This window comes from Ictidomys tridecemlineatus, chromosome 7, assembly GCF_052094955.1.
Source record: "Ictidomys tridecemlineatus isolate mIctTri1 chromosome 7, mIctTri1.hap1, whole genome shotgun sequence".
NCBI lineage: Eukaryota > Metazoa > Chordata > Mammalia > Rodentia > Sciuridae > Ictidomys > Ictidomys tridecemlineatus.
Genome location: NC_135483.1, coordinates 171,710,086 through 171,723,044, shown reverse-complemented (window position 1 = coordinate 171,723,044; position 12,959 = coordinate 171,710,086). Strand labels below are relative to the sequence as shown.

At 41.3% G+C, this 12,959-nt stretch overlaps 2 protein-coding genes across 2 annotated transcripts; both read left to right on the top strand.

Moving 5' to 3' along the window:
- The first annotated feature begins 2,164 nt into the window (after nucleotides 1–2,164).
- On the top strand, nucleotides 2,165–3,975 carry LOC101965914 (gamma-crystallin D). The gene is made up of 3 exons (XM_078017912.1): nucleotides 2,165–2,321; nucleotides 2,422–2,664; nucleotides 3,637–3,975. Exons 1-3 carry the CDS (start codon nucleotides 2,313–2,315, stop codon nucleotides 3,907–3,909), a joined length of 525 nt encoding a protein of 174 aa, XP_077874038.1. The 5' UTR covers nucleotides 2,165–2,312; the 3' UTR covers nucleotides 3,910–3,975.
- Nucleotides 3,976–9,805: 5,830 nt separating this feature from the next.
- Nucleotides 9,806–12,460, top strand: LOC144365613 (gamma-crystallin E). The gene is made up of 3 exons (XM_078017911.1): nucleotides 9,806–10,052; nucleotides 10,153–10,395; nucleotides 12,118–12,460. The coding sequence occupies exons 1-3, from the start codon at nucleotides 10,044–10,046 to the stop codon at nucleotides 12,388–12,390; spliced, it is 525 nt and encodes a 174-aa protein (XP_077874037.1). The 5' UTR covers nucleotides 9,806–10,043; the 3' UTR covers nucleotides 12,391–12,460.
- The last annotated feature ends 499 nt before the right edge of the window (nucleotides 12,461–12,959 follow it).

Here is a 12,959-nt window from a genome sequence, read left to right as displayed (position 1 = left end):
GGCTATTATTTACACTAACTATAAAAATGATTGACCCTGCATACAGCAAATCCCTAACCTGAGCAAGTCTCTTTCACCATCAATTTTGTTTGAAACCACCCCAAAATGTAGGCAATGTTACTGGACTAGACAGAGCTCAAGACCATAGTGCCTGTCCTTCATCATTGCTTCCCCCTCCAATTAGTTATCCTAGGCAAATTGTGAAGAGCTCTCTGCCATAGCTTTTGTGCCACCACTGTAAGGATTCTCAGGCCTCATATTTACCTAGCACACTATGTATAACTAGAACTTAAGTCTCACATACATTTGTCACTCCTGGAACTTTCTGTAGAATATTTAATCAAGCTACATTTTGGCCTGAGTCATTAGCTTTCAAGCTCTATGAGAAGTCTGGGGTACTTTCTTGTTTCTTTAATGCTAGGCTGATATAAAATCTTCTCTCTTCCTGATCAAAGAAAAATCCAAGTTCAAATCCCCCTGATTGTATTTTCCACATGCATCCTATATTTCAGCTATAATTTCCTGTCAACAAGGGCAGTGGTCCCCACAAGTGTCCCCACTATGCTTTTTGAGTTTTTTTGCCTTACTTATTTACTTCCTGAACCACACGGTGCATACTCTCTGGGACTCTGAATTCTAGTTTTTGTTTGTTAGTTTGTTTTGTTTTTTACTTAAAAAAAGTACAAGAGATTGAACTCAGGGGTACTTAACCACTGAACCACATCCCCAGCCCTTTTTATTTATAGACAGGGTCTCCTTAAGTTGCCTAGGGCCTCAATAAGTTGCTGAAGCTGGCTTTGAACTAGCCATCCTCCTGTCTCAGCCTCCAGAACTGCAGGGATTACAGGCATGCACCATCACACCTGGCTCTAGTTCTTTCTCATGTTTTACTGCTTGCATCCATCAACCTTCTCCCCACAGAATCCTGGACTCAGAAATAGCACTGAGAAAAACATGGTTTCAATTTATTCTTTATTACTTTAATGTTTAATTATAAGGTTATTTTTTATGTGTTATGTTCTGGCTACTTATTTTCCACTACTTAAACATAAGTAACTTTCAACATACATCTTTACATAGTGGCTAACAAGAAACCAGAAAATAAGAATCAAAAGCATATTGCACATAGTCGACATTTATTCATAAATATCAACTTACAAAGATTTATGTCTCAGAGGCTTCCATGGGTTGACAGAGGGCTGTGACTCAGTCTTTGAACATGAAAAAGGCTAGACACATAGGATATCTTCCACTCCAGTGCTCTTTCCAGTCCATCAAACTGTTTTCCAGACGAATAAATATTTTCTAAAGTCTTCCTAGCGTCCCAGCTTCTAGACATTTATTCCTTCCTCTCCCTACACCATTCCAGCCATAGCTCCTCTTTGTGTTTGTACAATTAATTTCCTCTGAGTCAAAGGGCTCTGTTTACTCTTGTTCACCAGAGAACAAAGACCTGTCTTTGATCCTACTAGAAATGTGTTTCTTAGGAATTTGTTTTTATCTTATAATAAGCTAAGAGGTAATCTGTTTTGGTGTTTTAAATGTATTCGGTTTTCTTATTTCCTTAGACATCTTCTTTTACTTCTTCTGAGTATCTTAAAACAATTTTCCCTTTGGAATCACAGAACCACAATTAGCTCAGAGAAAGGTCTAATTCTCAGACTTCTTGCCCATGCCTCTGCAACAAAAGCAGAACCATGAAGATCCATGTCAGCCGTGTTTTCTACCATATGGAAAATCTGAAACTCTATGAACCCTCAGGGGAAAACACTCCAATTTCTTCCATCTTCTAATCCTGAAGTTCTTCCAAGGGACTAACTTGAAATTTTCAACATTCGTTTGGACCCATTTCCATCCTTTTTCCTAGCCAGTATTCTAGATGGGTGCACATAGACATCATGGAAGTTCTTAACAGATTAACCTATATTTACCATTTTAAGACTTTGCTTTTCTTACTCCCCCACTTAGACGTCTTTTGTTTTTTCCCAACCTGTATGAATAAAAGTGTGGACTATATATGAAATGGCTGAAGCTCTATTTCTATTATTAAATAGACAATGTCCCAAATTAGTTTTTTTTTTTTCCCCAAACCATCTCAATAGCATCAGCCAGTGATACCAACCCGAATCCTCCAGAGAGAATGGGACCACAATGAGTCCCGTGGACTATGACAGCAAAGAGAAAAGAGAGAGACAAGCCCCTGCCCCCGCGGGCCCCTTTTGTGCTGTTCTGCCAACGCAGCAGCCCTCCACTATATAGACCGCCCGCCGCGGCCCCACACACTGAGCTCGCACCGTCCGCCTCCACCAGCCATGGGGAAGGTGAGCCCGGAGGGCGCCAGGGGCCCGGGGAGGGGCGCTGGCACCCGGGGACCCGACGCCGCCTCAGGCCTCTGAGCCAGCGCCTGGCCTTGCCTTGCAGATCACCTTCTATGAGGACAGGGGCTTCCAGGGCCGCCACTATGAGTGCAGCAGCGACCACTCCAACCTGCAGCCCTACTTCAGCCGCTGCAACTCGGTGCGCGTGGACAGCGGCTGCTGGATGCTCTATGAGCAGCCCAACTACTTGGGCGGCCAGTACTTCCTGCGGCGGGGGGAATACCCTGACTACCAGCAGTGGATGGGCCTCAGCGACTCTGTCCGCTCCTGTCGCCTCATCCCCCACGTGAGTCCGGTTCATCCCAGGACGAGGCCCTGAGGACCCTGACTGCATAGTTTCCTGCAAAGGTTAATCATTTGAAGTACAGGTGATCATCCAGAATGAAAAACAGCCTGTTTGGGAAAAAGATCCACAAAAGCTGTAGTGGATTCCTTCAGTCCAGTCCCCTCACCCACCCTCCCACACACAGACACAAAAGCAAAGCATTACTCAGATACCCACTAATCAATCAATATTTATTACCTAGAATTGTGTTAGCAGCCCTGGGAAAGGGATGTATATGATTCAAGTCCTGACCTGGAATCATTTAGAATGGCAATGTAGAAAAATCACTAATACCTAATAGAAGAGTGATTGTGTGCCTGATGGTATGGTAGTTATTGAGCATAAGTGATTTTTTTTAAAAAGACTCTTTCCCTTCTTTGCTCCCAATGTGAATATTTTAGTTCACCTCGAAGTACTTTTCTCAATGGAGAGCAACAAAGAATTTGCCCATGTGCCACATATATTTATGTGGGTTTTAAAACACTAAAATTTGTGAAAATTTAGTCCTTGAACTTCCTGATTTTCCATATTCTATTCAAAAACTGAGTATGGATTGTCTGAGACCTAAGATGTTTAGTGTTTTACATTTTATATTTTATTTCTGTTTTAATGTAAAACATTTCCTTAAAATGGGGGGGGGGGAGAGAGAGAGAGAGATATCAAGTGTTAAAGTTTGGGTTTCTCTGTAGTACAGGGGTAATATCTTAATGTATTCAGGAGCAGTATATCTTTCTTGGTCATTCAGTCAAACTTTATCTTGGAAAGATACTAAACCTCTGCCCTCAGTAAGGAGAAAGTCCTAAAAATTAGGGATTTTTTTTTTTAATCTACTTCAAAATGACTCCAACCAGTTCTCTCCAAACTGGCCTGCACTAATGTGTTAACGTGATTTCTTTTTTGCTTTTCTCCCCTTCCTGTTTCTGGGCCTGCCAGGCTGGCTCCCACAGGATCAGACTGTATGAGAGGGAAGAATACAGAGGCCAGATGGTAGAGATCACTGAGGACTGCCCCTCTGTTCAGGACCGCTTCCACTTGAGTGAGATCTACTCCCTGAACGTGCTGGAGGGCAGCTGGGTCCTCTATGAGCTGCCCAACTACCGCGGACGGCAGTACCTACTGAGGCCGGGGGAATACAGGCGTCACCTCGACTGGGGCGCTGTGAACGCCCGAGTGGGCTCTTTGCGGAGGGTCATGGATTTCTATTGAAATGTGTTCTCCTTCATTGTTTTTCAATCTGGAAACTAATAAAATATTTTCTTTGTGTTCCTGGCATCTATTTGCTTGTGTTGTTTTCTTCTCTCCTACCTCCTAATAATAATTTTATTTGCATACATCTGTGCGGGCACATGCGTGCGCGCGCACACACACACACACACACACACACACACACACACACATACACACACCACAGTGCAAATGGCAAACCAGATGTGTGATCCACAGGTAAGAAAGGAAATTCTCACAATACAAATAGAAGTACACCTTCATATTAAGAGAACTTTACGGTTTACAAAATACTTTCATAATATCACCTTGTACTCTAGACATTTAAACAATTTTACTGCTTCAAACGAGATTTTAAGAAATCTATTCAGTTTTTAGTTTTCTCTGAAGACTGAGACTCTTAAAATCAAGACTCAGACAGTGTGACCTACTTTTGAGATCAGAGATTCTAAACCTGGTTACTATAAACGATTTTTGGAAGGTTCTGAATCCCCTAAACTTGTAGACAATAGTTGAGTTCATGAATCTGTCAGATTCCCTTCCTGCTGAGGTGACCATGTAACATAACACTCTCCTGGCCATTGAAACATAATTGGAGAAATGTTAATAGGGAGATAGAAGAGATGGTTCTGGAAAAATGTCTTTCTTTCCAAAGAGAGGGAGCAGATGTTCCTGGTGCCACAATTCCCTCATTTCTGTCAATTTATACACAAGAAGTGACAAGTATGAGAGAAAGGTCAGGAGAATTGCGGAGATGTTGTCTTGATTTAGTGGAGGTTCTGAAGCAATGCCAAGACCCCTTTTCCTTGAGATTTCCAAGAAAGGAAGTAAAACAAACCCATGTTTGTTTAAGCTCAGTGTTAACTGGGTGTTATCTGCAGTTCAACCCAGATTTCCAGATGAACTACAGGTGAATTTTCTTGTTTAAACCTTATTCAGAATCTCAGAGTTCCCTGTTTGAAAATGAGAAATTAAAAAGAAAAGAAAAGGGAGGGAGGAAAAAAAAGAGAGGGAGGAGAAGGAGAAAGTAGACATTATGGAATAATGTAGTCATGTTTTACATAACTTAGACCCTGTGGACCAGCTAACCTAGAAAATTCATTTTATACAAGGTAAACTGAAGTCCAATTCTATTGTCACATGGTCAGTTATAATAATGTGGCATCAGAATCCAGAATCACAGCTCAGAAAATTACTGATTTCCCATTATGGAATCAGGAAGATTTTTGTCAAAGTAATGACAGCACTGGCTTATGGATTCTTACCAGGAAATCTTTGCAAACAACCAATCAGAAATTGAATTAAATACTTTGGATAATCCAGAATGACATTTCTCCCTGTGCAGGCATGCACACATCCACATACATGCAGTTACATATTTTTATCTAGCTTTATACATACATAGTATGTGTGTTAGTATAATATCTATAAGAACACAGGGAAATAGAACATTGTATTTACTTATACACGCTCTGTCCCCACCCCTTGCTTCTCTTTTCCTTTTTTTTTTCCTTTGTGTACTTGAGATGGAATCCAGGACCTTGTGCATGCTAAGCAAGTACCCTACCATTGAGCTACATTTCCCACCCTGTTCTATCTTACTTGTGCTCTCACTGCTAGAATTTTAGAAAGGAGGAATGACTAAGTGCCTAGAATCATTTTCCTGATTAAAAATCTTTGCTGTTTCTCTATTACACAGAGGAAAAAATTAAATTCCTTCAAGAACCTGGCCCCAACTTGCCCACTTCATTACCTATTACCTGGCCCCTGTAGTTCTCTGCATCCGTCTCGCTGAATCCTCCATGCACACCAAAAACGGCCACATCTCTTTGTCCTTGTTCACATCTTTTCTTGACTTGGATTACTTGTCCCTACCTTCTGGTGTTCTGCTTTTCCTTCAAAGCAAGGTCAAAATTTGTCTTTAATCCCCCATCCCAAACTGCATCTGAGCCAGTTAGGATGCTTTAGAGTGAAAGTAGCAGCAACGCCATGCATATGCAAGAGGTAAGCAATATAGAAACCTATTAGCTCAGATGGCAGGAAGTCCTGAGATAGCACAGGATTTAGGGATGGTTGATTCAGCAGCTCAACACTATCATCTGGGCCCCAGGTTTTTGTCTGTTTCCCACCATACTTAGCATTATCCTGAAGCTGGTATTCCTGGTAACCATGGGATAACTGTAAGTTGCAACTGAGGCAATATACAAGAAAGGTTGATGAAGGAAAATGCCAAGAGCAAAGTTGACCTATGTAATACAATTATGCCCAGACCACAAATTCCCAGGATTCAAGAGGATCTTTCATATTATCAGGTTCTTGAATGTATTTTTGGGTGGAATAAAGACATGGAGTGAGTAAAGGGAGATAAAGGGAGGAATTCCAGAAAGAGAAAGGTAGTAATAGAAAAAAAGATTAAGGTGTTAATTATATTATTTGTCATTATAAAGTAAGACGACCACAAAAATTTAAGATAAAGTGTTTTAGATACTTTTAATTCTCTTATAATCCCTGGAATTGATCACATTTTTGGGGGGCATTTTAATAGTACCTACTATTGAAAAACTTTTATAGTCTCTTATGCTTGTGTGATAATGAATGTCTTTAAGAGCAGCAGAGGAAGAAACATAAACTTTTGACCCAGTGAGTTCATTTCTAGGAAACTGTCCTAAGATACAAATTCTAAACATGGAAAAAATGTTGTGCACAAACGAATCATTCAAGTAATAGTTACATAATAAAACAAGTGGAAATTGACGACTTTTCCAGCAGTAAAGGAATAATCAACAGTGGCACTTATACTTAATGAATATACTTCAGTGTTTTTCAAATAATTATTTATGAAGTGGTAACCTGAAAAGCCATTTGATGTAATATTCACTGAAATCGATAAACTCAAAATTATATTTGTATGTATTATATTTGTATGTTTTCCTGGTAGGTGTTACATTTTCTTGCTGAAATACAACAGAATTTTAATAGTTGCTTAAAAACAATGCACCTATTACTCTCTTTATTCTGACTTGGAAGTAAAACATTTTTGTCCCCCAAAATATTGAGACATAAGGAAAAATTATTGAGGCAATAATAAAAATTACCCCACTCTATAGAAATAAAAATAAGAACAGAATAAACACTGTTAAAATTTTTAGTTCATGCGATATTTTTAATGCATATATTTTTCTTAACTAGTTAATAATATTTAAAATATGACATCACCACTATCCTTCTCTAGAACTATTTCATCATCCTCAACTGAAACTCTATATCCATTAAATAATAACTCATGAGGTGCAGTGGTGCACTCCTGTAATCCCAGCAACTTGGGAGGCTGAGGCAGAAGAATTACAAGTTCAAAGCCAGTCTCAGCAACTTAGGGAGACACTGCCTCAAAAAGGGATTCTGGTGTAGCTCAGTGATAGTGTCCCTGAGTTTAATTTCCAGTACCATGCACACAGGTGCGCGCACATACACACACACCACACACATACACACACACACAACTCCTTATTACCACCACCACCCCAGGCCATGATAACCAGGCTTCCATTTTCTCTCTTGCTCTCTTTGCATCAAAATCTTCTAGGTACCTCAAATTAATGGGAACAGCATATTTGTCTTTCTGTGTCTGGTTTATTTCACTAAGCATAATGTCTTTTACCCATTGAGTGATCTTGACACTCTTGTCAAAAATAATTTAGCAATGCATGAGGATCTTTTTTCTTGACTCGCTGTTCTATTGGTTTATATGTCTAGGTTGATGCCAATACCACATTGTTTTGATTACTATAGCTTTATAGTAAGTTTGGAAATCAGGAAGCATGAGTCCTCCAAATTTGTTCTTTTTGAAAACTGTTTTGGCTATTTGGGTCCCTTGAGATTCCTAAAGAACTTTAGGATAAATTTTTCTGTTTCTGCATAAAATATTGGAGTTTGGGCAGAAGATTGCATTGACTATGTAGCTTGTTTGGGTTAGTTCTACCAAATTAATAATATTAAATCACCCAATCCATGAACATAAGATTTCTCTCCATTTATTTCTCTTTAATTTCTTTCAGCCATATTTTGTAGTTTCCAGTGTATCTTATATGTGACTTTTTTTGTTTGTTTGTTTTAAGTTAACATCTGGTGTGTATTTCCATATCTTTAAATAAATTTTTGAAGGATGTGGGTTTTGGTAGCTCCATAGCATCTTATCAAATAGATGTTACATACAAAACTTATTGAATGGGCCATTTTGGACATTCTATTAGTATCTAATTTTCTATATTATGAACAGTGTTTTGATTAATTAATCTTTATAAGTATTTACTTCTGTTGAACAAATTCCTGGAGATGGCCAAAGGAGTGAAAATTAAATTTTTAATATACATCAACTGTGCTTATTATTATACAAGACTAGGATTTAAATTTCTTCTCCTTTTTACACCTCTATAGTTTCCAAATTTTCCATCAAAGTTATAATTTTCAAAAGAAAAAGATGTGACTAGGCTTATTAAGCTTTTGCAAACCAAATGAAATTTGTAGAGGGAAAATTGTTTTTAGTATTAGACTTAGGTAGCAAGAATCCCTACTAAGAAATGAGAGTTTGGCAAGGTTATATCCATCAGAGGACTAGAGTCTTCTAAACCAATGATTCTCAAAGTAGAAGGAAGGGGACTTTGTTCTCCAGGGGACACTTGGCAATGCTAGTGTTGTCACAACTGGAGAGTGGCACTACTGGTATTCAATTGGTTGAGGCCAAGATGCTGCCACATATCCTGTAATGCACAAGACAACCTCTCCTAACAGAATTTTTTGACCACAAATATCAAAATAGTGCCAAGGTTGAGAAACACTCTTTGAGAGAGTGGAGCATCCAGAGTTGCTATTTTGGGTACACATATGGAGTCTCTAGCTTTTAGATCCAGAACCTGCAGTTAGAAACCAACCAGGTTTTTGCCACAGGGTGAAGAAGGTATAATGGGAGGGGGAGGAGAATAGAAGTTCATTGGAGTAGACAAGGGGAATGAAGGGAAGGGAAGGGAGATGGCAAATAGGAAAGACAGTAGAATGAATTGGACATAACTTTCCTATGATCATATATAAATATACCATCAATGAAACTCCACATCATGTACAACTGTAAAAATGAAATCCTAATTTGAATAGGTTATACTCCATGTATGTATATGTCAAAATACACTCCACAGTCACATATATCTAAAAATAACAAATAAAAATAAAGTTACTTTTACTTAACTGTAAAAAAAAGAAGGTAGAATCTTTGCAAGATTTGGGGATTTGAAAAGTGTTACATTTGTGAGTTAAAGGTATATTCGTAGGCAGTTAGAACCACCTAAGCCGAATCCTTAATTAACAAATATACGAGTTAAACAGAAAGTTACTAGTATAACAATCACCGTGGGTCACCCACCCCGGGAATCCCAAAATTGAAGGTTTCAATGGCTGTGAAGTGGCAGGCACAGTGCTGAGGCCCAGGGAGCAGCGTTGAGGCCAGGGTTTAATCAGGTCTTCCTCCAGGGGAACCTCCTGTCACTCACCCCACCCCCCATCAGTGATCTGATTCTCTGCTTATCAGCACACAGGATCACAGCGAACTTCACTTGGAGGAAACCCCATCCTCCTTTAAACACCTCCTGGAGAAGATAAATTCATCCTCAGATTCCACATTTTCACAAGAAGAAAACGCTCTCTAATCTAAATGCTCCTTGGTATGGCCCATTCTAACCTCAGACTCAACACTCCCTTCCCTTGATCCAAAAGACACCCTAAAGTTTTTTTTTTTTAAAAAAAGTAATCAAGCATTTAAAACAATGGTTAACTCATTAAGCATCTCTGCTTAATTTCAATTTCCTAAACAGGCTTCATTTAAAGGCCCGAGCGACATCAAGTGACACTGCTAACCAGGTCATCAATTCGAAAGCTCTGGAGATTCTAAGAGAAAACATACAACAACCCCCCCCCACCCCCACGGTCATTCTATAGAAAAGAGAGAGACATGCCCCTGCCCCCGCGGGCCCCTTTTGTGCTGTTCTGCCAACGCAGCAGCCTTCCACTATATAGACCGCCCGCCGCGGCCCCACACACTGAGCTCGCACCGTCCGCCTCCACCAGCCATGGGGAAGGTGAGCCCGGAGGGCGCCAGGGGCCCGGGGAGGGGCGCTGGCACCCGGGGACCCGACGCCGCCTCAGGCCTCTGAGCCCGCGCCTGGCCTTGCCTTGCAGATCACCTTCTATGAGGACAGGGGCTTCCAGGGCCGCCACTATGAGTGCAGCAGCGACCACTCCAACCTGCAGCCCTACTTCAGCCGCTGCAACTCGGTGCGCGTGGACAGCGGCTGCTGGATGCTCTATGAGCAGCCCAACTACTTGGGCGGCCAGTACTTCCTGCGGCGGGGCGACTACCCTGACTACCAGCAGTGGATGGGCCTCAGCGACTCTGTCCGCTCCTGTCGCCTCATCCCCCACGTAAGTCCGGTTCCCGGGTCCCTTCCTGCCCTGTGATCCAGTGATCCAGACGTGTTGTCCACACCTTGGACTAAGGGCGTGATGGCTGTCGCCTTCTTTCTTGCCCCAACTATGGTCTCTCTTCGTTTATTAACATCTCCAAGGTTTCCTTCCACTGAAAAGTATATGGTGCAAAGCTTTTAACTGGACAGTTTATTTTTACTTTGCTAAATCAAATTCAGCTCTGCTGGGAATGCATAGTGCAAGGTTTAATTCAGAACTTATTGGCCACAGGGGATAAATGGGCAATGGATAACTCCTTCCAATAGAAGGCCGTGGGCTGGTTTCTCACTTTCTTTACCTTGTAAAATGGAGCTAATAAGAGGAACTCATTAACAGAGTTGTGATAAGGATAAAAGGAGGTCACCTGGCACTTGGAGAGCTGCCCCTCCCAAAGTATTAACTATTATTATGAACATTAAGGGTCTCTGGCCTTTTGATGAGGCAAAACAAGGAACCAATAATAAGATTCCAAAAGCTCCTGCAGAGCCCTCTGTTACCCAAAGGAAGCCCAGAGAATTTCAGTGCGGCTTCTCTAATATGGAAAATGAACCACTTCTGTGAAGTTTGAACCCCTGGGGGGGTGCGGGGGGCGGGGTGAATACCTTGGTAAGGCCCAGGATGCAATTAGGAGCCTAAAATCCTGGGTTTTCACTTCCTAGTCCTGTTACTTCTAATTCCAGGCTGCAAGCTCTGGGCTTCATTTTCTCATAAAAGAAGGAAGGGCTTATAATGGTAGTCTCACATGGGCCAGACAGTCCTGCAGATCAAATTTGGCTGCACACATGTGAGTCCTTTGCAAACTGTGAAACACTGATCCGAGGGAAGATACATTAGGAGCAATCGTTTATACCTCAAACTGAGTTGTTTATGAGAATCCTTCCTCCAGAGGGTTTGATGGGGGAAGAAGAAAGTCACTGAGACACCAGGGGCCTGCTGGGAAGGAACTAGCAGATGCAGGAAGAGAAGGAGCTCAACATACCAGAGAGGATTTGCTCTGTACAGACATTCTCACCTCCATTTTTTTTTTTTTTTAAGTTTTATACTCTTGACCCTGTTCAGGCCTTCTTTATGAGCTTGAATTTATATTTTTGTTCATCAGAGCCGGGAACCCAAGCCCAATATTAAGTTGCTCTGTTTTTTTCTGAAACGGAAAGGGACAACAGGGCTGCCTAGGCTGAACTTTCTTCCTGAGTTGCAGCCAGTCTGTGCCTCTTGCAGGAAAAACAACCTGACTTTCTCTCTAGCTTCCCTTAATGCTACTGAGATTCAAAATAATGCCTTTTGCTAGAGGTATATTTGTCTTTTTACTCTAATGTCTAATTATTTTGTATGTCATCCAAGGAAAGCCTTAGTTAGACCACCACAAATCTAAGAAAGAAATAACAAAACAAATACACAAAAAATAATTACTTCAAAATGGTCCTGAGCAGGGCCACTCATGGTTCCTGCAGCTTGTGGTACCAGAAAACTCTAAGGAGCGTCCTTCATGTTAAAGGAATGGTGGATGGCGCCCTCTTGAGTTTCACTTTTGTAGAGGTGCTGGTTTGGGCAGTCTCTTAATTTGGTCACCTTGTTATGAAAAAGTAAAGAAGTGCCCATACCCAGGGGCGGGTGCGATAGGTTGCTAAAATGCGGTCAGGTGTTCTGATGTCCCCTCGTCTGCTCTTGCTGGACCCACAGTCCAGCTCTCACAGGATCAGGATCTATGAGCGAGAGGACTACAGGGGCCAGATGGTAGAGATCACCGAGGACTGCTCCTCTCTTCAGGACCGCTTCCACTTCAGTGACATCCACTCTTTCCACGTGCTAGAGGGCTACTGGGTCCTCTATGAGCTGCCCAACTACCGGGGGCGACAGTACCTGCTGAGGCCGGGGGAGTACAGGCGCTACCTCGACTGGGGCGCCCTGAGTGCCCGAGTGGGCTCTTTGCGGAGGGTTATAGATTTCTATTGAAATGTTTTTACTCTTCCTTTTTCTCCATCTGGAAGTTAATAAAGTATTTCCTGAGTGTTTCATGCAATAATGGACCGCTCTGTTCCTTTCAGCCTCCTTCGAAAGGCTCAACAAAAATGTAACCAGGAATAATGGGGATTTTCTTCTCAAAATAAATAAATAAGTAAAAGGTGGTATAGAGTAGCATTAAGAGCACAACCTCTGGAGCCAGGGTGCCTGGGTCCCACTTACTAGCTACCGGTGTAGGACAAGTAATTTAGCATTTCTATGCCTCAGTTTCCTAGTTTGTAAAAATGTGGGGGTAATATGCTTTTCACCTCCTGAGGCTTAAAGGTAGATGAAAAGAGCTACTAATAGTAATTCTCTTACAATGATGCCACAAAATAATTACTGTACAATAAGGATTTATAACCTTGCTTATTATTATTTGGATTGTATATTAGTGTTTTAATAGTGGGTTAAAGATCAACTGCATCAGAATCTTCCTCCCCACACCCATGCTTGTTAAAGTTCAAATTTCTAGACCTCCATCCCAGGTAATTATTATGCAGATGACGTTTGAGAACCAC